The sequence below is a fragment of the Mytilus edulis genome, chromosome 1, assembly GCF_963676685.1.
Source record: "Mytilus edulis chromosome 1, xbMytEdul2.2, whole genome shotgun sequence".
Taxonomy (NCBI): domain Eukaryota; kingdom Metazoa; phylum Mollusca; class Bivalvia; order Mytilida; family Mytilidae; genus Mytilus; species Mytilus edulis.
This window is the reverse complement of record NC_092344.1, coordinates 71,564,516-71,586,827: the sequence shown is the minus strand read 5'-3', so window position 1 is coordinate 71,586,827 and position 22,312 is coordinate 71,564,516. Positions and strand designations below refer to the sequence as shown.

Here is a 22,312-nt window from a genome sequence, read left to right as displayed (position 1 = left end):
ATTTTTTTCAGCATGGATTAGATACAATGGGAGATATTATTTACTGTCCAAGATGTCAGAATGTTGTGGTCAAGGAGGATGATTTAGGACATTGTTTGTCATGTTTGTTTACATTCTGTACAAAGTGCTTAGAGAAATGGCATCAGGTAAACTGCTCATGGTAGAAATGTGTTATTAGATATAATTGAAAACTGTATTATTAGAAATAATTGAAAAATGTATGATTAGAAATAATTGAAAAATCAGCCGTCTTACTTTTGAGTTACTTTTGATTCATCGTTATTTGTGGAACCAATTCTTGGGATTCCTGGTTTAATATACACAAATTAAAATGTTTAATTCTGTACAAATATTCTAGAGTCTTGTATGTAGGAAAATACATTTTTATGTACCCATTTACGGTGTTTTATAATGATAAAATATGAGACATGGTTGTCCGTCTGTCTGTTGTCAACATGTCAGACAACAATTAAAAAACACTTTAACCAATTTGCATGAAACTTTTATGAATTGTTTATATCTATCTAATACAGTGAAATCCCTCTAGATTTTTATTCATTTTAGATTTTACATTTCCAAGTTATCTGACAATAATTTAATTTTGGACGTACACATCTTCTGATTGGCTAACTTTGTTTTGTTTACCAGCTCATAGACGTAATTTTATCATGTGACCTTGACGTCATCAAAAGTTTTTCATAGTTTTCTCTGGTTTAAAATGTAATTTAGAACTAAATTATAAAAAATTACTTTAGTATTATTGTCTATTCCAAATAACATAAAAAATGTGATGCACACTAGTTACTCAGGTTATTCAGTGTGCACAACATTTTTGATGTTATTTCTTCATAGTGGGTCTCATTGGGGTCTAAGCGTGACGCGGGATTGCCGAGTTTTGGTAAGCGTGACACGGGAAAGTCAAATTATTGTGTCGTGAAAACGGGAAATGAGGTCTAGCAGGACCCGGGAAATGACAAAAAAATGAGAATTGCTTACGTACATAGTGTAAGCGGGATAAGGGAATCTGACAAAACAGTAAGCGGGATCCGGGATTGGAACCCCCCAATGAGACCCCCTTCATAGACAGAAACAATATTACAGCCATTCATTCCTTGAATAACTCAGAAATGCTTTGAGCAGTTTTCATGAAACTTTGTTGAATTGATAATATCTATTGACATAAGCTCCATTTTAATTTTTTAATTCTAGATTTTAATTTTATGAGTTTAAGGGGGTATTTTCCAGTTTTAGAGCAATAACTCAAAAGTGCTTTGAGCAGTTTTGATGAAACCTTGGTGACTTGTTTATATGTATTGAAATAACCTCTCTTTATTTATTTTTTTATAAATTTCTGATATGACTTGGAGGAGTAATATAACTTTATTCTTGGAAAAAGCAACGTGCTTAATGTGCTCAAAACATACATGTAGCTCTTTATAACAATGTACTTGAATTTTAGATATTGGACCATAATTTCAAAATTTTTCAGTTATTTGACTACATTCATTTTGTGTCACAAACCTATGGTAGCAATACACAGTTAGGAGTTTAGTTTCGCATTTTGGCCCCTGTGGATTTTTCAGATAGGAAAGTTATTGTGTAATAAAATTCATTTTTAGACAGCTGAGTGCTAATTTAGCCTTCAAAGATGGTTTATAAGAGCATCAAGATTATTTTTAACCAGATTTTTGTGACAAAAATGTCGGTTATTGATTTGGGGATGTACGGCGGGCGGTCGGGCGGCTGGGCAGTCGGGCGGCCGGGCAGTCGGGCGGGCGGCAATCAAATGTTGTCCGTGCATTAACTCATGAACCGTTCAACCAAAGCTGTTAAAATTTTAATATGTTGTTACTGACAACTAAATGAAGGTCAAGTTCAATAATGGCGATTTTGACTTTTACCATTCAGGAGTTATGGTTCTTGAAAGATTGAAAAATGGAGTTTCCAGTCGTGTCCGTGCATTTACGCATGAACTGTTCTACCAAAGCTTCCCAAATTTTAATATGTTGTTACTGATGACAAAATGGAGGTCAAGTTAAATAATGACGATTTTGACTTTTACCGTTCAGGAGTTATGGTTCTTGAAAGATTGAAAAATGGAGTTTCCAGTTGTGTCCGTGCATTTACGCATGAACTGTTCTACCAAAGCTTCCCAAATTTTAATATGTTGTTACTGATGACAAAATAGAGGTCAAGTTAAATAATGATGATTTTGACTTTTACCGTTCAGGAGTTATGGTTCTTGAAAGATTGAAAAATAGTGTTTCCAGTCGTGTCCGTGCATTTTCTCATGAATCATTCAACCAAAGCTTTTGAAATTTTTATATGTTGTTACTGATGACAAAATAGAGGTAAAGTTCAATAATGACGATTTTGACTTTTACCGTTCAGGCGTTATGGTTCTTGAAAGATTGTAAAATGGCGTTTCCATTCACGTTGTTGCATTTACTCATGAACCATTCAATCTAAGCTTTTCAAATTTTAATATGTTGATACTAATGACAAAATGGAGGTCAAATTTGATATTGACGATTTTCACTTTCACCATTCATCAGTAATGGTTCTTGTGATATTGCCAGGACACAAATAAATATTAATAAATCCGGTTTGCTGTCGTTGTGACAGCCTCTTGTTTACATGTTTTATGGGCTGTTTTCTGTTTGACAATCCGTATTTTCATAGCTAGACCGGCCATCGGTCCAGAAATTAATGTAATGTTTACAAACACTTTTTTTCTACACGAAGTTTTTGACGCTATTTTACAAAAAAAATGGGATGAAAGACATATGATTTTCATTGGATTCGCTGAATGATATATGTACACAGTTTCAGATAAGGTGTTACTTCAAGCGAAATTTTGGGGAAATATGTGACATCTTTTCCCCCCTTTTTGCAATTTTTTATAACAAATAAATGCAAATTGTTGCCATGGATACACCCAAAAGAAATTATATTTTACCATTTTATATACTAGATATAAAATCTATGGAAGATTCTGATTACATACATATGCCCATATATGACACAAACAGTAAGCTTCATAATGCAAGAAAGCAATGAAAAGGGGATGGTAAAATTTATAGGGGCAAATTTTTATATTTTTTCCTAACTGTTTATTGCTACCTATGCTGTGTCAAATATTCAATCACAATCCAAATTCAGAGCTGATTTAAGCTTAAATATTGTGTCAACACTTGCTTAAGTGTTCAAGGTTCAACCCCTGCAAGCAAATCTGGTTTGCTGTCGCTCTCAGTGGCAGATCCAGAAATTATCAAAGTGGGGGCACACTGACTGCCTAAAAGGGGGCCCGCTCCAGTCATGCTTCAGAGATTCCCTATATAATCAACCATAATTTTTACTACAAAGTGTTGGGGGGGGGGGGGGGGGGGGCCTAAAAAACCCTCTAAATCTGGCTCTGACTCTTAGAGCTTCTTGTTAAACATCATTTGAATACAAAATAAAAGACAATTTTTGGTTTGTTTTGTAACAACTTAATTTTCAGATAGTTACAGATTAGTTAGAGCTCAATTTTAATTATTAAAATGTATTACCTTTCAATGTGCAATTTTATTGCGTCATACTACTTCTGCAATCAGATGAGAAAAACTGTGCAACCGTAACCTCAGTGAAATGTCAACTTTTGTTGGTGATTGACATGCCCTCGAATTAAACCTCAACTTTAACCAAGGTAAGACTTGTTTAATTTAACAATTATCAATAAAGCATTATTTTTTCCAGGGAGATACTTGTTTCTTTGAAAAGGAGGTGGAGGGAGATGAAGAGGGTAAAAATGGATCTACAGAGTCACAATATGTTGAGGAAAGCGAGGCTGAACGGAAAAGGTTGCAGAGGCAAAGAAGAGCGGAAATGAATTTAAGTTATCAACTTATTAGAGCCAGAACCAGACAATGTTGGAAATGTAAATCCCCTATTGAGAAAAATGGCGGGTAAATGCACTGTATATTGATAGCTAAATATAAGATAATTTTAAATTTGTTTTGTTTTTCAAAGGATTTGCTTTCATGCTATGGTGTATAGCCATCTTTGTGACGGACATCAAGCCAAATTTTTTAGCAGATTCCTGGTCTTATTGTGAAACTCCTATGTATATTTCTAATTAAATACATTAATTGAAACCTTTGAAAACCATTAGCGTTTGTGAAATTTCAACATATGTTATTGTAGATATATTTTTGTATCTAAGGAACAACTGTTTGACTATCAAAGAACATAGAAATCCAAGTGAAAAAGTGCATGTTTAATCCCCTACCGACGAAGTTGAAGGGGACTTTAGGTTTGCACTCTGTCTATCTGTCCATCCGTTAGTCCGGCAAATCAGTTTTCCACTCTTTTTTTTATTTCATGCTTGAAGATACTCGTATATTGATTTGATATTTGGTGTACTGTTTTATCATGACAAGTTGCAGATCAAGTTTTCGAATTTTTTTCTGGTCTGATGATTTTGTGCAGAGTTATGGTCCTTTGACTTAGAAAATTCACTTAAATAATCAGTTTTCAACACTTTATTTCATCATGCTTGATGATGTTGTCTTGATATGTCTTATATAGTTTACACCATGACAAAATATAGATCAAGTAAGAATTTTATTCCAATACAATGAATTTTTAACCAGTAGAGGACTATGTATTGCCATGCAATACTCACAGAATTCTTGTTATTCCTGCGATTTTGTTCTTGAATTGTTTTAACAAAAAGAACAGTATTGCGCAATAGCAAGAATTCAATAGCAAAATATTGCACAATAGAACAGTATTGCCCAATAGCAAGAAATCTTCAATTGCACACCATTGCGCAATAGCATAGTATTGCGCAATAGCACAGTATTGTGCAATATCAAGATATCTTCAATTGAAAATAAATACCAACCTTTTTTACCAAATTAATGGGATTAATTTAAAAGTCTTATTAACTTTTGGGGGTACTAACCTTGTATTACTATTTTGGAAATCACTTAAATAGTCAGTTTTCCTTAGATCAAGTTAGCATTTTATTCCAGTACAATTATTTTTTAACTGCAATACTCTCAGAATGCTTGTTTGTTCTAAAAGTCAGAAAAGAAGTGTGTTTGATACTAAAAAAAACTGTAGATGGACCTCATTTCCTTTTCAATTGCTAATATGAATGAAAACATGGTTTGTACTACTACAGTTTAATGTCCCTTAGGCCACGGTTTTTTAATTTGTTGGTTTACAGATTTTTCCAATGAGAATGTCAGGTTGGTCGGTTGGGAGAAAAAAAAAGAAAACAAAAATACTATCAAGACAGAAAAATATGCAAAAAAAATATATTTCACCTTTCTAACAATATGTTTAGTATGCTATTTTGTAATCATTTCTTAAATTTTAGTTCAATAAAATGACATCGTCTAATTTATTTCATAGAGGGGGGTTGTGTCCATGGACAAAGAGGAAATCAAATCATTTCACAAACAAGAGAAAAAAAAACAGATCCGCATAGCTCTTTGTAAATTTCAATTAACTTGGTGAATAATGATCTTCAAGCATGAAAACTGATAAAGAAAAAAGTTTTAACATTCATGTCAAAAACGTAATAGACTTGTCCACTGGAAAAATGAGGATATCTGGTTCATCAATTGTCATTCACTCCCGTTTTTTATATCCAATTGGACAAATTTTTTTTATTATCTAGGAAACAAAAAGTTCCAAAATGATTTGTTAATATTTAGTACTTTAACTTGACGTTTTCTACTTTTGGACAAGTCCATTTTCCATTTTTCTATGAGGTAATGCATCTTACGGAATGATGACAAATAAGGGAAATGAACTTATTGTGTAATCCAGTTTAAACATATGTTTTGTTCCGCAAAATAATTTGCTCAAACAACATTTCAATGTCAATTATGATTGATTTGTCTATTTTTAGATACATAAACATAAAGAATACAAATTATTTTTGAAGTTTTATTTTTTCACAACACAAAGTGTTATCAATTATGTTAGTGGTTAATGCATTTTATTTCATAAAAAAGAATTTTCTATTTATTTGTCAAGGATAATATATTTGAACCCCATATTTGTTAGGGTCAGCAGGATTTAAAAAGCATAAAATGTCAATTTTATTTTCATTCTGCAAATCGGAAAAGTAAGGTACGTGGTTCCGTAAACCAACAAATTGGCCTTATACAATAAATAAGATTTTTTAGTATTGTCAAATATCTAACTAATACCAAGAAATTGACTACTAAAACTGGAAAGCTAAAACCTTTTGGCTGGACATTCAGTCCTGCAAGTGTAGACATTCAGAATAGACATAAAAGAAAGATCATAGTGTTCAATTTATAATTTCTTATAGTCAGGTTGGGACATCATTTGTGTCTTATAGACAGTGCAACAATTTCAAACATCACTGTTTGTCAAATCTCAGAATGTGGAACTATGCATATGGCAGAACAGAGGGGTGCATTTCTATTTCTTGTTTAAGTGCCAATCTGCCTAAGAATCAGGCAGTGGTGAAAACATGACCAAAAAACCCCACCCTATTTGACATTAATTTCAGTTCATAATATGTAGTTATGCACAAAAATAACATTCATTTCCATTTCCTGTTCTGGTAATAAAAGATACAATTTGGTTGAAATTGCACTAGAAATTAACAAATAAGGGGAGATAACTCTGTAATTTGCTATCATTCTAACCAATTTTCTAACCAAGTTATTTGATATTACCAGACAAACACAAACGAAAGACTAATACTTTTTAACTCAGGATAATGGTTAGTATTAAATAGCATGATTAGCTTGGTGGGTTTTTTTTAATCATGTTTTAATTTTTACCTAAATTGCCTGATTCTTACAAAGACTGGCACTTAAATATTTAAACCACTTGGGAAGCATCACATTTTAAATCTGAAACTTCGACTGTTTAGAATGGAGAAAGATCATATTACACTTGATGCAGTAATAGAATCTATATATATGTTGTGTACATTTTATTATTTTGTATAGGTTATTACTTGTACAAAAACTTTGTATTAGTAATTACTTGTATGATGCCATCATACAGGTTATTACTTGTATAAATATAATTGTACAAGTAATAACCTGTACAAATTTTGTGGAGAAAAAGATAATAACTTGTACAACTCACTATCTTTCGTATTTTTTGAAATTTATATTGTGTTTGTTTTTCTGTTCTTATTTTCAAGTGTTTATCAGTATTATTTTTGAAATGTTAGAAGTTTACCGATGAACGAAGGACGCAAAGTAATAACATAAGCTATTACCTTGTGCACATTTAGCTAAACAGCTAGATGCCACGTAAATACAGACTTCTGGTGCAAACTGACATGGTAGTTACAAGCAAAAATAAATTGGTACCCTTCATCAATTTATTTTCAAACATACATCATGGCAAAAAATTGCATACATAATATCATACATTGGAAATATCAGTCAAGCCTAATGGATTAAAAAACCTATTTGTTTGCACAAGACAAGGAAGCATGGCATCTTGAATTACACAATTTTTTGCATTTACATTCGCCTGTTTTACAGCCACCCCAACAGCTGCAGTGAACATGACCTTGGCCACCACTTAAAGAAAGCAATTGTACTGCTTTTCTGATGTTAACCTCTGTGTTCTCTGGTATGTCCAATATTGTCAATTCCTTTCTCTGAATCTTTTCAATTTGATTTAGACTCATGAAACCGATCATGATTCCAACTTTTGTACCTATTTTATATCCATTTTCTGCAATATCAAGCACAACACCTTTGATATTTTTACAGTCCATCAGACCACGTTCTACTCTTTGTACTGGTATTATGACATTGTCTCCAATTTCTAAATCTTTCAATCTTTTTTTGGAAGAAGACAACATCCCATCGGCCTGTATTTGTTGGCCTGACAGGGCTCGTTTTCTCGCACGTATTATTTTGAAATTTGTGTCTGTGTCAACATCAGTTTCAGTGCTCGTACTAGTTAAAACATTAATTTCAGTGTTTTTGTCCAGATTAATTTCGGTTTCAGTGTTTGTGTCCAAATTGGTTTCAGTTTCAGTGTTTGTGTCCATATCGGTTTCCGTTTCAGTGTTTGTCTCCAGATCGGTTTCCGTTTCAGTGTTTGTCTCCAGATCAGTTTCCGTTTCAGTGTTTGTGTCAAGATCGGTTTCCGTTTCAGTGTTTGTCTCCAGATCGGTTTCCGTTTTAGTGTTTGTGTCAAGATCGGTTTCCGTTTCAGTGTTTGTCTCCAGATCGGTTTCCGTTTCAGTGTTTGTCTCCAGATCAGTTTCCGTTTCAGTGTTTGTGTCAAGATCGGTTTCCGTTTCAGTGTTTGTGTCAAAATCAGTTTCTGTCTCAATGTTTGTTCTGACATTGTCATCACTAGTAGCTGTTGTTAATGCAATTAAATCTTCTTCAGTTTCTAGAATGTCAAGTAACTTTTTTGGAAGTGCTGACGATGACAAGCAAACTTTAGGGTCACTTCCGAATAAAGCTTTATACAGTGACTGATCAATGGTTCTATGGTGTGACCTGCAGAAAAAAAATTGAAAACATGGAATGATTAAAAAAAATAATGAGGGAATGCCAATAGTTCAATATCAAACATAAACAACAACCACTACGACAATAACTTGAATCTTTAATGTTAGTTAATGCTTAAGTCAGTTTGATATAAACTACTTGTGACTGGTCAATGATATTTTGTATGAAGTTACATTACATATCTATTTGACGACTATTTTGAGACCCTTTATGAGCCAGTGACTTTGAATTTATTAGTAAATTTCAATGTTGATTTTACTGCTTAAGTTACTTTGATATGTACTATTTGTAATTACCGATCAGTGAAATTGTGTATGGAGTTGCAATACAATCAGTACATCTCAGATAATTTCAAGCCACTGTCAAAGAAATTATGGTCTAGCAACATTGTATTAATAAGCAATGATGCTGTCCATCAGATTCCCGTTCTAAATTTAAGGTGAACAGGTGAGACATATCTCTAGGTCAACAATTTATTTAGAAATAATCTATATTATTTTTAAAATGTTTGTTTTTGGGTTTTTGTCGAGCCTGCAACTTTTGTTGCAGAAAGCTCGACATAGGGATAGTGATCCAGTGGCGGCTACGGCGATGCTTCATACTGTGTATATAGATGCTTCATGTTACGAAGTTTCTGTCAGTCACATGTCCAATGTCCTTGACCTCATTTTCATGGTTCAGTGACCACTTGAAAAAAAAGTTCAAATTTTTTGTAATGTTGAATTCTCTCTTATTATAAGTAATAGGATAACTATATTTGATATGTGCGTACCTTGCAAGGCCCTCGTGTCTGTCAGACAGTTTTCACTTGACCTCGACCTCATTTCATGGATCAGTGAACAAGGTTAAGTTTTGGTGGTCAAGTCCATATCTCAGATACCATAAGCAATAGGGCTAGTATATTCAGTGTATGGAATGATTGTTAAGTGTACATGTCTAGCGGGCAGATGTCATGTGACCTTGACCTCATTTTCATGGTTCAGTGGTCAAAGTTAAGTTTTTGAGTTTTTGTCTTTTTATCTAATGCTATATGCCATAGGTCAACTATATTTGGTGTATGGAAATATTTTATGATCTTTATGTCAGTCAAGCAGGTTTTATTTAACCGTGACCTCATTTTCACGGTTCATTGCACAGTGTTAAGTTTTTGTGTTTTGGTCTATTTTTCTTAAACTATAAGTAATGTGTCAACTATATATGTTGTATAGAAGCATTGTTAGCTGTACCTGTCTGCCTGGCATGGTTCATCTGACCTGGACCTCTTTTTCAAGGTTCATTGGTCTTTGTTTAGTTATCTTGGTTAATGTTAAGTTTATGTGACAGTTGTAATAAAGCTTAGCTTTATACTTAGGACTATCAACATAATATCAATGATTAGTATAGAAGGCGAGACATTTCAGCGTGTGCACTCTTGTTAAACAAAAATTTAACTTTGATTTTTTTTAATCATAGCTTTAAAAAAATATATACCTGTTTTTATGGAATTGCACAAATCTTAATCCCTCCGACCTGTGTGTGTTGTTGTCTTCGTGTGTAAAAGAAATCATCATTTTGTCAGCGTTTGCTCTTTCGACAGACCCCTGACTTTGAGGGTGACGTGGTCTACCATGCACTAATTTAAGCTCTGACCAAAGGAGTTTATGTTCTGTAATTACATTAGCCGTAAATTCTCTTCCATTATCACTTTGCAGTATATGTTGAGCTCCCAAAAGTAGAAAAATGTCAGTGAGTTGGTAAGCCCCTTCAGCTGCTCTTTTTGTCTTTAAAGGGCGAAGTACACTTAATTTGGTTAAGTGGTCCTGGTAGTGCACGATCCACTTGTATTCTCCATCTGGACATGACTGATAGTCAACAAGGTCTACTTGACAACGCGAATTAAAGTTTGTAGAAGTGATGGGACGAACAACTAATTTTGTGGTTTCAGTATGACTTTTCTTCAAAATACACTGTTCACACATCTCAATGAAAATTCTGATAATTTCTCTGCTGATATTGGCAAATTGTTTTTTTAACTCCTTAGTATGTCTTGTGAATGCTCCAACGGATAAAGTTCATCTACTGTACAATAGTAAAAAATTTTGTCACCTTTGCGTATGAGTTTTTCAATGCCTGCTACACTCAAAACATCATATTGCCTTAAGAAATATCTTTGAAGAGCAGTCTTTTTGGAACTTAATTTTGCTTCATTTACATTCCCAATAGTCTCTCTGTATTTTTCACGTGTAAATATTGAATTATTAGAAGATTTGTTGTCATCACACAATTTAATTATTTCATCATGAAATTTCTTTTCTATAATGTTTTCCATCTTAACACTTTAGTTTTGACTACTTAAATGAACAGTTTTGCTCATATATTTGATATTAATAATATTAAATGAACTCACATATTGAGGGTTTATACCTTTAGGCAAAGTATTGAATTATATGTTAAAAGGGAAACGATTTGTTGTGAACTTCAAATAGGCCAATGTAAAATAATGATTTGTACAAGTTATTATCTTTTTCTCCACAAAATTTGTACAGGTTATTACTTGTACAATTATATTTATACAAGTAATAACCTGTATGGCTTCATACAAGTAATTACTTGTATAAAAATTTTGTACAAGTAATAACCTGTACAAAATAATAACATGTACACGACATATATATCTATCATGACCAAGAAAATACCAATACATGTACATGAAATTGCATTGAGAATCATTTCTTTAAAATAAAAAGTGTGCAGTGAAATTTCACGAAAATAGAATAAGTATTAGATTATGATGTTATAAGTTTATCATGTATGCATTTTTTTCAGCTGCAACAAAGTGACATGTTCAAAGTGTTTTTGTGCCATGTGCTGGGCTTGTGGAAGAGATATAACCAAGGTCTCTTATGGACACTTTTCTGACAACCCAAAATGTGCAGAATTAATAACTGAGGATGTTATGCAGACTCCTTTTAGAGATCCAACTCCACAGGTAAGATAAAAGTAAAGTAGTTCAACTAGCTATTTAAATTGTTTTCTTTACTACAATGGAATTATAATATAAGTTACTGTATATCTAATGATATTGATTGTGACGTCTGATTGTTGGTGTTAAATGCCACTTTCAGCACTTTTGGTTGGAATGTGGCAGTCATTTTTTATACGAATGCAAACAAAATTTTGTGATCATATAATGGTATGATGTCGTTGTCTGCGTAGTCTTTGTCGTCTGCATTGCCGTCGTCTTCGTCCGAAGACACATTTGGTTTCCAAACCATAACTGGAGTTAAATTGAATGGATCTCTCTGATTTTTTTTTTATGAACATTCAATACCACCAAAAGGGATGATAGTCTTAACTGTTTAGGAATTAGGGGCCCAAAAGGGGTGCAAAACACACATTTTTCTAGTTTCAGGATAATAACTTGTGTATAAGTATTTGAATTGCTCTGAAATTGTACTACAATGTTTAATAAAACAAGTAGAAGGTTGGGTTTTATTTTGGGTGTTATGGTGCCAACAGTTGGTCCAAGGACACAGTTATCGTCCTTTGGTTTTCGTTGTCTACGAATATAGTCCCTAGTGTAAACAGTGTATAACTTGCATGTTTTTTATGATACACTTTCCCAATTTATTTCTTGATATTAAATGCATGAAATATTAAGTAGGGGGATGTATTTACATGTTAAAAAAATTTGGGTGCTGAATCTTTATGTTAAGTAGTGATTTGGTCCAGTTCAAAAAGGTCAAATTTTATCACGTCTGAAGCTGTCAAACTGAATTTTACACCCCCTTAACACAGAATTGTCAATATTTTGAGTTAGAGCTGGTAGAAGTTTCTATAATTTTTGTCGAGCCTGCAACTTTTGTTGCAGAATGCTCGACATAGGGATAGTGATGCGGCGGCGGTGTTAGCTCACTTCTTAAAAGCTTTATATTTTAGAAGGTGGAAGACCTGGATGCTTCATACTTTGTATATAGATGCTTCATGTTATGAAGTTTCCGTCAGTCACATGTCCAATGTCCTTGACCTCATTTTCATGGTTCAGTGACCACTTGAAAAAAAAGTTCAAATTTTTTTTAATGTTGAATTCTCTCTTATTATAAGTAATAGGATAACTATATTTGGTATGTGCGTACCTTGCAAGGTCCTCATGTCTGTCAGACAGTTTTCACTTGACCTCGACCTCATTTCATGGATCAGTGGTCAAGGTTAAGTTTTGGTGGTCAAGTCCATATCTCAGATACTATAAGCAATAGGGCTAGTATATTCGGTGTATGGAAGGACTGTAAGATGTACATGTCCAACTGGCTGGTGTCATCTGACCTTGACCTCATTTTCATGGTTCAGTGGTTATAGTTAAATTTTTGTGTTTTGGTTTGTTTTTCTCATACTATATGCAATAGGTCTACTATATTTGCTGTATGGAAAGATGGTAAGGTGTTCATATGTCATCTGACCTTGACCTCATTTTCATGGTTCAGTGGTCAAAGTTAAGTTTTTGAGTTTTGGTCTTTTTATCTAATACTGTATGCCATAGGTCAACTATATTTGGTGTAAGGAAATATTTTATGATCTTTATGTCAGTCGCACAGGTTTTATTTGACGGTGACCTCATTTTCACGGATCATTGCACAGTGTTAAGTTTTTGTGTTTTGATCTATTTTTCTTAAACTATAAGTAATGGGTCAACTATATATGTTGTATAGAAGCATTGTTAGCTGTACATGTCTGCCTGGCATGGTTCATCTAACCTTGACCTCATTTTCAAGGTTCATTGGTCTTTGTTTAGTTATCTTGGTTAATGTTAAGTTTATGAGACAGTTGTAATAAAACTAAGCTTTATACTTAGGACTATCAACATAATATCAATGATTAGTATAGAAGGCGAGACATTTCAGCGTGTGCACTCTTGTGGTATTTTTTGTCTGACTGGTAGTACACTACACTGTAAAAATCTTTTTGAGAAAGAGCAGGTGCGATTTTTTATACGATCGCAAAAATTTTAATTTTTTGGTCGTATATTGCTACCACGTTGGCGTCGGCGTCGTTGTCGTCGTCCGAATACTTTTAGTTTTCGCACTCTAACTTTAGTAAAAGTGAATAGAAATCAATGAAATTTTATCACAAGGTTTATGATCACAAAAGGAAGGTTGGGATTGATTTTGGGAATTTTGGTCCCAACATTTTAGGAATAAGGGGCCAAAAAGGGCCCAAATAAGCATTTTCTTGGTTTTCGCACCATAACTTTAGTTTAAGTGAATAGAAATCTATGAAATTTTGACACAAGGTTTATGACCACAAAAGGAAGGTTGGGATTGATTTTGGGAGTTTTGGTTCCAACAGTTTAGGAATTAAGGGTCAAAAAAGGGCCCAAATAAGCATTATTCTTGGTTTTCGCACATTAACTTTAGTATAAGTAAATAGAAATCTATGAAATTAAACACAAGGTTTATGACCACATTAGGAAGGTTGGGATTGATTTTTGGAGTTGAGGTCACAACAGTTTATGAATTAAGGGCCAAAAAGGGGCCCAAATAAGCATTATTTTTGGTTTTTGCACCATAACTTTAGTATAAGTAAATAGAAATCTATGAAATTAAACACAAGGTTTATGACCATAAAAGGAAGGTTGGGTTTGATTTTGGGAGTTTTGGTCCTAACAGTTTAGGAATAAGGGGCCCAAAGGGTCCAAAATTGAACTTTGTGTGATTTCATCAAAAATTGAATAATTGGGGTTCTTTGATATGCCGAATCTAACTATGTATGTAGATTCTTAATTTTTGGTCCCGTTTTCAAATTGGTCTACATTAAGGTCCAAAGGGTCCAAAATTAAACTTAGTTTGATTTTAACAAAAATTGAATCCTTGGGGTTCTTTGATATGCTGAATTCAAAAATGTACTTAGATTTTTAATTATTGGCCTAGTTTTCAAGTTGGTCCAAATGGGGGTCCAAAATTAAATTTTGTATGATTTCATCAAAAATTGAATAAATGGGTTCTTTGATCAGTTGATATGCCAAATCTAACTGTGTATGTAGATTTTTAATTTTTGGTCCAGTTTTCAAATTGGTCTACATTAAGGTCCAAAGGGTCCAAAATTAAACTAAGTTTGATTTTAACAAAAATTAAATTCTTTGGCTTATTTGATATGCTTTATCTAAATATGTACTTTGATTTTTGATTATGGGCCCAGTTTTCAAGTTGGTCCAAATCAGGATTCCATATCAAGTATTGTGCAATAGCAAGAAATTTTCAATTGCACAGTATTGCACAATAGCAAGAAATATCTAATTGCACAATATTGTGCAATAGCAATTAATTTTCAATTGGAGTTATCTTTCTTTGTATAGAATAGTAGTTGATAATATATGTTGGAAATTTGCCAGACATGACTATGATGTCATTTTCTATTTTTATTTGCCAATAACTTTATGTAAATAACTTCATTGGAAATTTGCCAATATAAAATGTTGCTGATGAAGCTTTTTTTCCTTATCTTATCTAAAATGTTTTTAGATAATGTATGTTGGACATTTGCCAGACATGACTATGATGTCATTTTCTATTTTTATTTGCCAATAACTTTATGTAAATAACTTCATTGGAAATTTGCCAATATAAAATGTTGCTGATGAAGTTTTTTTTATTGTTTTATACAATAAACAATGTATATTCACTTTTACTACCAACCAATCTTTACCATTCAGTGATAACAAGCACTTTATTTTACATTTTAATATTTTATGATGTATTTAAAAGAGTAGTTATTGTTGCAAACTCCATTAGAAATTTGAATTGATATCAGTTTTGGAAAAAGGGAAACGGGGATGTGAAAAAAAAGGGGGGGGGTGTTAAATTTTTCTCATTTTAGATTTCATAAATAAAAAGAAAATTTCTTCAAACATTTTTTTGAGAGGATTAATATTCAACAGCATAGTGAATTGCTCAAAGGCAAAAAAAAACTTTTAAGTTCATTAGACCACATTCATTCTGTGTCAGAAACCTATGCTGTGTCAACTATTTAATTTTAGATTTAAAAAGTTTGAAGAAGAAATCTTTAATTGATTTGTAAAATCTTGACATTTGTTTTGTGTAAAAAAAAACCATGTAATGTCAAAAATTTGATCACAATCCAAATTCAGAGCTGTATCACGCTTGAATGTTTTGTCCATACTTGCCCCAACTGTTCAGGGTTCGACCTCTGCGGTCGTATAAAGCTGCACCCTGCGGAGCACCTGGTTTAATTTGAATTTATTGTCTAAAAGAAATGCACTACCAAATAACTGTGTTCTCGGGCCTAAGAGATGGATTCCTGAAATCTAGATTTTGTACTTTGGCAACTTTCCTGAATGATTTACTGGTTTCAATTTGTCAAACTCAATCAAAGTAAAGGATTTACATCTTTGGTTTCCAGAAATTCTGTTAAAATGTGCCATTTTGGCATTCTACGGCTATAATAAGCATTTAAAAACATTTTATGCCTAAGAGGCATGCTGACTTTCTATCTGACAGCTTTTTTGTTTCTGATATTTGTGTTAATATGCTTAAATCAAATTTAATTAACCATTTGTGAACTCTGAATATAGAGAAAAGTAGAATATCACAGAAAAAAAGTGCAGCATATTTTGTATTACTGGCCCTGGTTAAACAGCCTAATTGATGTTTGTAAAATGTGAAGAGCTTTGTACATCAAATCTGTAGTCCATCACAAGTATTTCACTAAATCTGTAAAAAAAGCACTTTACTATATTCAGTACACCTTACTCCTTTCATAGGCTACCATTTTTTTTCTGTATGATAGTAAGTGGTCCAAATTTATGCCTATTGAGACTAAAACTAAATGCAAGTTTTCCATTGAAAAGTGAAAAAAAATGGCCATCAGACCATATTGTCTTTCAAAAAATGTAAATACAAGAGTCCTTTTGCAATTTAGACTTCTTGTATCATAACACCTAAGCATAGAAATGAGCAAAAAGTAACACATTTTCATTTCTGATAGCTTCTGTGTGCATTTTTATATGTCAGTATGGGCTACCGCCTAAATCGACTCCAAATAATTCTCAGTACTACATAGCCCAAGACCATTTTATAATCATGTGGTATGCTTTTTATACGACCGCAAAATTTGAAAAAATTTTCGTCGTATATTGCTATCACGTTGGCGTCGTCGTCGTCGTCGTCCGGCGTCCGAATACTTTCAGTTTTCGCACTCTAACTTTAGTAAAAGTGAATGGAAATCTACGAAATTTTAACACAAGGTTTATGACCACAAAAGGAAGGTTGGTATTGATTTTGGGAGTTTTGGTCCCAACATTTTAGGAATTAGGGGCCAAAAAGGGCCCAAATAAGCATTTTCTTGGTTTTCGCACTATAACTTTAGTTTAAGTTAATAGAAATCTATGAAATTTTGACACAAGGTTTATGACCACAAAAGAACGGTTGGGATTGATTTTGGGAGTTTAGGTTTCAACAGTTTAGGAATTAGGGGCCAAAAAAGGGCCCAAATAAGCATTATTCTTGGTTTTCGCACAATAACTTTAGTTTAAGTAAATAGAAATCAATGAAATTTAAACACAATGTTAATGACTACAAAAGGAAGGTTGGTATTGATTTTGGGAGTTTAGGTCCCAACAGTTTAGGAATTAGGGGCCAAAAAGGGACCCAAATAAGCATTTTTCTTGGTTTTCGCACCATAACGTTAGTATAAGTAAATAGAAATCTATGAAATTTAAACACAAGGTTTATGACCATAAAAGGAAGGTTGGTATTGATTTTGGGAGTTTTGGTCCCAACAGAATAAGGGGCCCAAAGGGTCCAAAATTAAACTTTGTTTGATTTCATCAAAATTGAATAATTGGGGTTCTTTGATATGCCGAATCTAACTGTCATGACTGTGTATGAAGATTCTTAACTTTTGGTCCCGTTTTCAAATTGGTCTACATTAAGGTCCAAAGGGTCCAAAATTAAACTTAGTTTGATTTTGACAAAAAATGAATCAGTTAGGTTCTTTGATATGCTGAATCTAAAAATGTACTTTGATTCTTGATTATTGGCCCAGTTTTCAAGTTGGTCCAAATCGGGGTCCAAAATTAAACTTTGTTTGATTTCATCAAAAATTGAATAAATGGGGTTCTTTGATATACCAAATCTAACTGTGTATGTAGATTCTTCATTTTTGGTCCTGTTTTCAAATTGGTCTACACTAAAGTCCAAAGGGTCCAAAATTAAACTTAGTCTGATTTCAACAAAAATTGAAATCTTGGGGTTCTTTGATATGCTGAATCCAAAAATGTACTTAGATTTTTTATTATGGGCCTAGTTTTCAAGTTGGTCCAAATCAGGATCTAAAATTATTATATTAAGTATTGTGCAATAGCAAGTCTTTTCAATTGCACAGTATTGCGCAATGGCAAGAAATATCTAATTGCACAATATTGTGAAATAGCAAAAAAAATTTTAATTAGAGTTATCTTTCTTTGTCCAGAATAGTAAGCAAGAAATATCTAATTGCAAAATATTGTGCAATAGCAAGATTTTTTTTTAATTGGAGTTATCTTTCTTTGTCCAGAATCAACTTTTAAATCTTTGTTATATACAACATACAATGTATATTCACTTTTTACTACCAACTGATAAATTATAATAAATAACATTCAGTGAAAACAAGCAGTTTTTTTTACATCTTAATATTTTATGATGTATTTAAATGAGTAGTTATTGTTGCAAACTCCATTAGAAATTTTAATTGAGATTAGTTTTGGAATAAGGGAAAGGGGGATGTGATATAAAAAATTGGGTTCTATTTTTCTCATTTGAAATTTCATAAATAAAAAAGAAAATTTCTTCAAACATTTTTATGCCCCACCTACGATAGTAGAGGGGCATTATGTTTTCTGGTCTGTCTGTCCGTCCGTCTGTCCGTTCGTTCGTCCGTCCGTCTGTTCGTTCGTCCGTCCGTCTGTCCCGCTTCAGGTTAAAGTTTTTGGTCAAGGTAGTTTTTGATGAAGTTTAAGTCCAATCGACTTCAAACTTAGTACACATGTCCCCTATGATACGATCTTTCTAATTTTAATGCCAAATTAGAGTTTTTACCCCAATTTCACGGTCCACTGAACATGGAAAATGATAGTGCGAGTGGGGCATTCGTGTACTGAGGACACATTCTTGTTTTGAGAGGATTAATATTCAACAGCATAGTGAATTGCTCTAAGAGAAAACAAAAATTTTAAGTTCATTAGAACACATTCATTCTGTGTCAGAAACCTATGCTGTGTCAACTATTTAATCACAATCCAAATTTAGAGCTGAATCCAGCTTGAATGTTGTGTCCATACTTGCCCCAACCGTTCAGGGTTCAACCTCTGCGGTCGTATAAAGCTACGCCCTGCGGAGCATCTGGTTGTAATTTTCTATACATTTAAAGTACATTTAATATATATGGAAGAATAATTTAGGCTTAAAAAACTTCAAAAACTTCAAATTGGCTTAGAAAAATGCATATTTATATAAGGCTTCCCTGAATTGGAAAAATCTCTATTTTCAGGCATAGGCTCATATAAATTTGACTTTAGAATAATTATAATACATCTGATAAATAAAATAAGTGTTTAGATGCTTTTAATACTTAATATATAATATTCAAGAGCATTTAAAAAGCAAATTTTTGCAAAATTTCAAATTTTTAGGCCAAAATCTTGACAGTTGAAGATATTTGATTTATACGTCAAAAATAAACATCAAAATGTCAATACTAAAATGACCCTAGTTTCTCTAATATATGGCCATGAAACTTGGCAAACTATCTCATAATTGCCTAAGCTTAGGTTATGCAAAGTTTTATAAAGATTGGTCAAGTCTTTCTGTCCTATTAGGTCCAAGGACACAGTTATCGTCCTTTGGTTTTCGTTGTCTACGAATATAGTCCCTAGTGTAAACAGTGTATAACTTGCATGTTTTATTTGATACACTTTCCCAATTTATTTCTTGATATTAAATGCATGAAATATTAAGTAGGGGGATGTATTTACATGTTAAAAAAATTTGGGTGCTGAATCTTTATGTTGTAGTGATTTGGTCCAGTTCAAAAAGGTCAAATTTTATCACGTTTGAAGCTGTCAAACTGAATTTTATACCCCCTTAACACAGAATTGTTAATATTTTGAGTTAGAGCTGGTAGAAGTTTCTATAATTTTGATATTAATTGTCTGACTGGTAGGACACTACACTGTAAAAATCTTTTTGAGAAAGAGCAGGTGCGATTTTTTTAATTTGAATTTATTGTCTAAAAGAAATGCACTACAAAATAACTGTGTTCTCGGGCCAGTTAAGGAATAAGGGGCCAAAAATAAGTATTTTTGTGTAGTTTCTAGACAATAACTTGTGTGTAAGTGTATGGATCTCTCTGACATTGTACCACAAGGTTCTATATCACAAACGGAAGGCTGGGATTGAGGTTAGGGGTAATTACACAAAACATGCAGGAATTAGGGGCCAAGAAAGGCCAAAAACAAGCATTTATCTATTTTCTAGACAATAGTTGTGTTTAAGTGTATGGATCTCTCTGAAATTGTACTTCAAGGTTCCATACTACAAAAAAGAGGCTGAGATTGAGTTTGGGGGTAATTGCTCCAAGGGGGGATTCAAAGAGAGGGAGCAGGGATTTTTTTTGGTGTTAATATTTTTTTTTCAAAATTTTTCAAGTTTCAAATTTTTTAAATGTTTCATGAAGAAATCTACAATTGCACAGTATTGCACAATAAATTTGTAAGATCTTTGACCATTTATTTTCTGTCAGAAAACCTGTTTTATGTGTCAAAAATTTGATCACAATCCAAATTCAGACAGTATCAAGCCCCAACTGTTCAGGGTTCGACCTCTGCAGTCTAATCAGGCTGCGCTTTACGCAGCATTTTATTAAAAGGGGGCGGAGGAAGTGGGAGTTGCCAGTAGAAAACCTTAACCTTTGACAGGAAAACTGACAATCTAAATCAATGAAGATTAGAGTTGAACTACCATGTGTGGAGTTAGAATTCCATTTTTTGAAGGTTTATTACTAAATACCAATTTAGTTTAATTTGAGTGTTTATTTAATAATTCAAATAATTGACATTATGTAGAATTATACTGAATTTAATTTGTAAATACTTCTTCTTTTTTCTTTTTATCTATATAGAAAGTAAGAGAAATAGATGAGGCCATATTAGAAGGTGGAAAAGCTGCAGAACGGAATGTAAGAAGATGTCCTCGTTGTAGACAGAGAAATTTAAGAGAAAACAGAAACAATCATATAAAATGTTGGAACTGTAAAAATAGTTTTTGTTTTCTTTGTAATGAATTGATTAAACCACCATATACAAAACATTTTACGAATACTCTCTGTAAACAACATTCAAAGCATGATGTAGAAGACATTCAGCCAAGAAAACCAAGAAAGAATGCTGATATGACTAGTTAACAGAAATTAGAAGTTAGAAATAGAAATTAGAAGTTAGGTTTAAAGGTATCAATACCAATAATCCAAATGACAATCAAATTTTCTTAATATTGGTTAAAAATATGTCAAGAGGAATGCAATGTTTTACAGAGGCGGATTTAGGGGGGTCCAGGGGTCCGGGCCCCCCTTTTGAGAAAAAAATTTGGTTGCTTATATGGGGTTTCACTGAAGCGTGAAGCAATCCGGCCCCCTCTTAGGCAGCCAGTGGGCCCCTACTTTTGAAATTTTCTGGATTCGCCATTGTTGTAGAATAGAAAAAAAACAAGTAAAAATAGTACATTTGTATTTAAATCAGCAATAAAAATTAATATTAATACATTTTTCTTTAATTGATATTTGCAGTATTCAAACATGTTGGGGCAATATTGCAACCTGCAATAATGTATTAATTAAACAGGAGTTATGTAATGTGCCTTTATGTGTATGTTAAAGGGTAATATAATGACTACATTCATAGGGGGAAAAGGAATTGCTATTATTATTTTTTTGTATATATCTAGCCTGTCTGTTTAGAATAACCTAAACTCCTTTTAAAATATATATATCAAATTACAGTAGTAGAATACAATGTGTTAAAATTCAACTCTTTTAAGAAATGTTTAATTTATTTCTTGTGTATATGTAGAAAGTGCAAGAACTTGTGTATACATTAATTTTTTAAAACCTACATTATGTGGTTTAATCCACATTTTTCAATATTTAGGTCATATGTGCAGTACTTACAAAAATTTGTTATTGATATAGAATACCATATTTATATTTATTCAGCATTCAAGATAACCCATGTAATTCTCAAATTATATGTAATAAATTATAAAGATACCTTATTTATTGTAATATTATGTTTATTGTGATTCTGTGATAATAATTTGTATTTATTGATGACATTGTTATATTTTTTAGTTTACCTCAACTGAGTCCTTATTGGCTTAACTCATTTATCTATATCATATTTTTCATAGTATGATTTTTTTAATAATTTTTATAAAAATCTTAAAATATATAATAAATTTCAGAAAAACAGTTGCATTTAATTTGTATTATTATAGCATGTTATTTAGTCATTGATGGTCATTGTAGTTACTATGTAACATTGCCATGTGATCTTTTTGGTTATCTTTCTGTTGTTCATTAACACTTGGAACACAAGGGCACACAAAGTCATCTTAAAATATATGTTCCTTAAGCCATTTGTACAAGGTTGTTGGAACTATGTTGTTACTGCTGTCATTACCATGTTGAATGCAACTAAACACAAGACTTAGTTTAAATGAAAGTAGTCTTAAAAATACAGTCAAGGCCGTAGCTACCCTTGA

General features: G+C 32.6%; 1 protein-coding gene across 8 annotated transcripts in view; it reads left to right on the top strand.

Moving 5' to 3' along the window:
• The window catches only part of LOC139488606 (E3 ubiquitin-protein ligase RNF14-like), a 48,820-nt gene extending 26,801 nt beyond the window's left edge, over positions 1 to 22,019 (top strand). For 6 of the 8 annotated variants that reach the window (XM_071274354.1, XM_071274368.1, XM_071274359.1 and 3 more), the window contains 4 exons: positions 12 to 146; positions 3,739 to 3,947; positions 11,331 to 11,493; positions 20,676 to 22,019. In XM_071274354.1, the coding sequence (XP_071130455.1) occupies positions 12 to 146; positions 3,739 to 3,947; positions 11,331 to 11,493; positions 20,676 to 20,957 (789 nt within the window). In that variant the 3' untranslated portion in view covers positions 20,958 to 22,019. Of the gene's footprint in view, positions 1 to 11; positions 147 to 3,738; positions 3,948 to 7,535; positions 7,627 to 11,330; positions 11,494 to 20,675 lie in introns of those variants that run through there. The other 2 variants (XR_011656049.1, XM_071274390.1) reach the window with 2 other exon arrangements.
• The last annotated feature ends 293 nt before the right edge of the window (positions 22,020 to 22,312 follow it).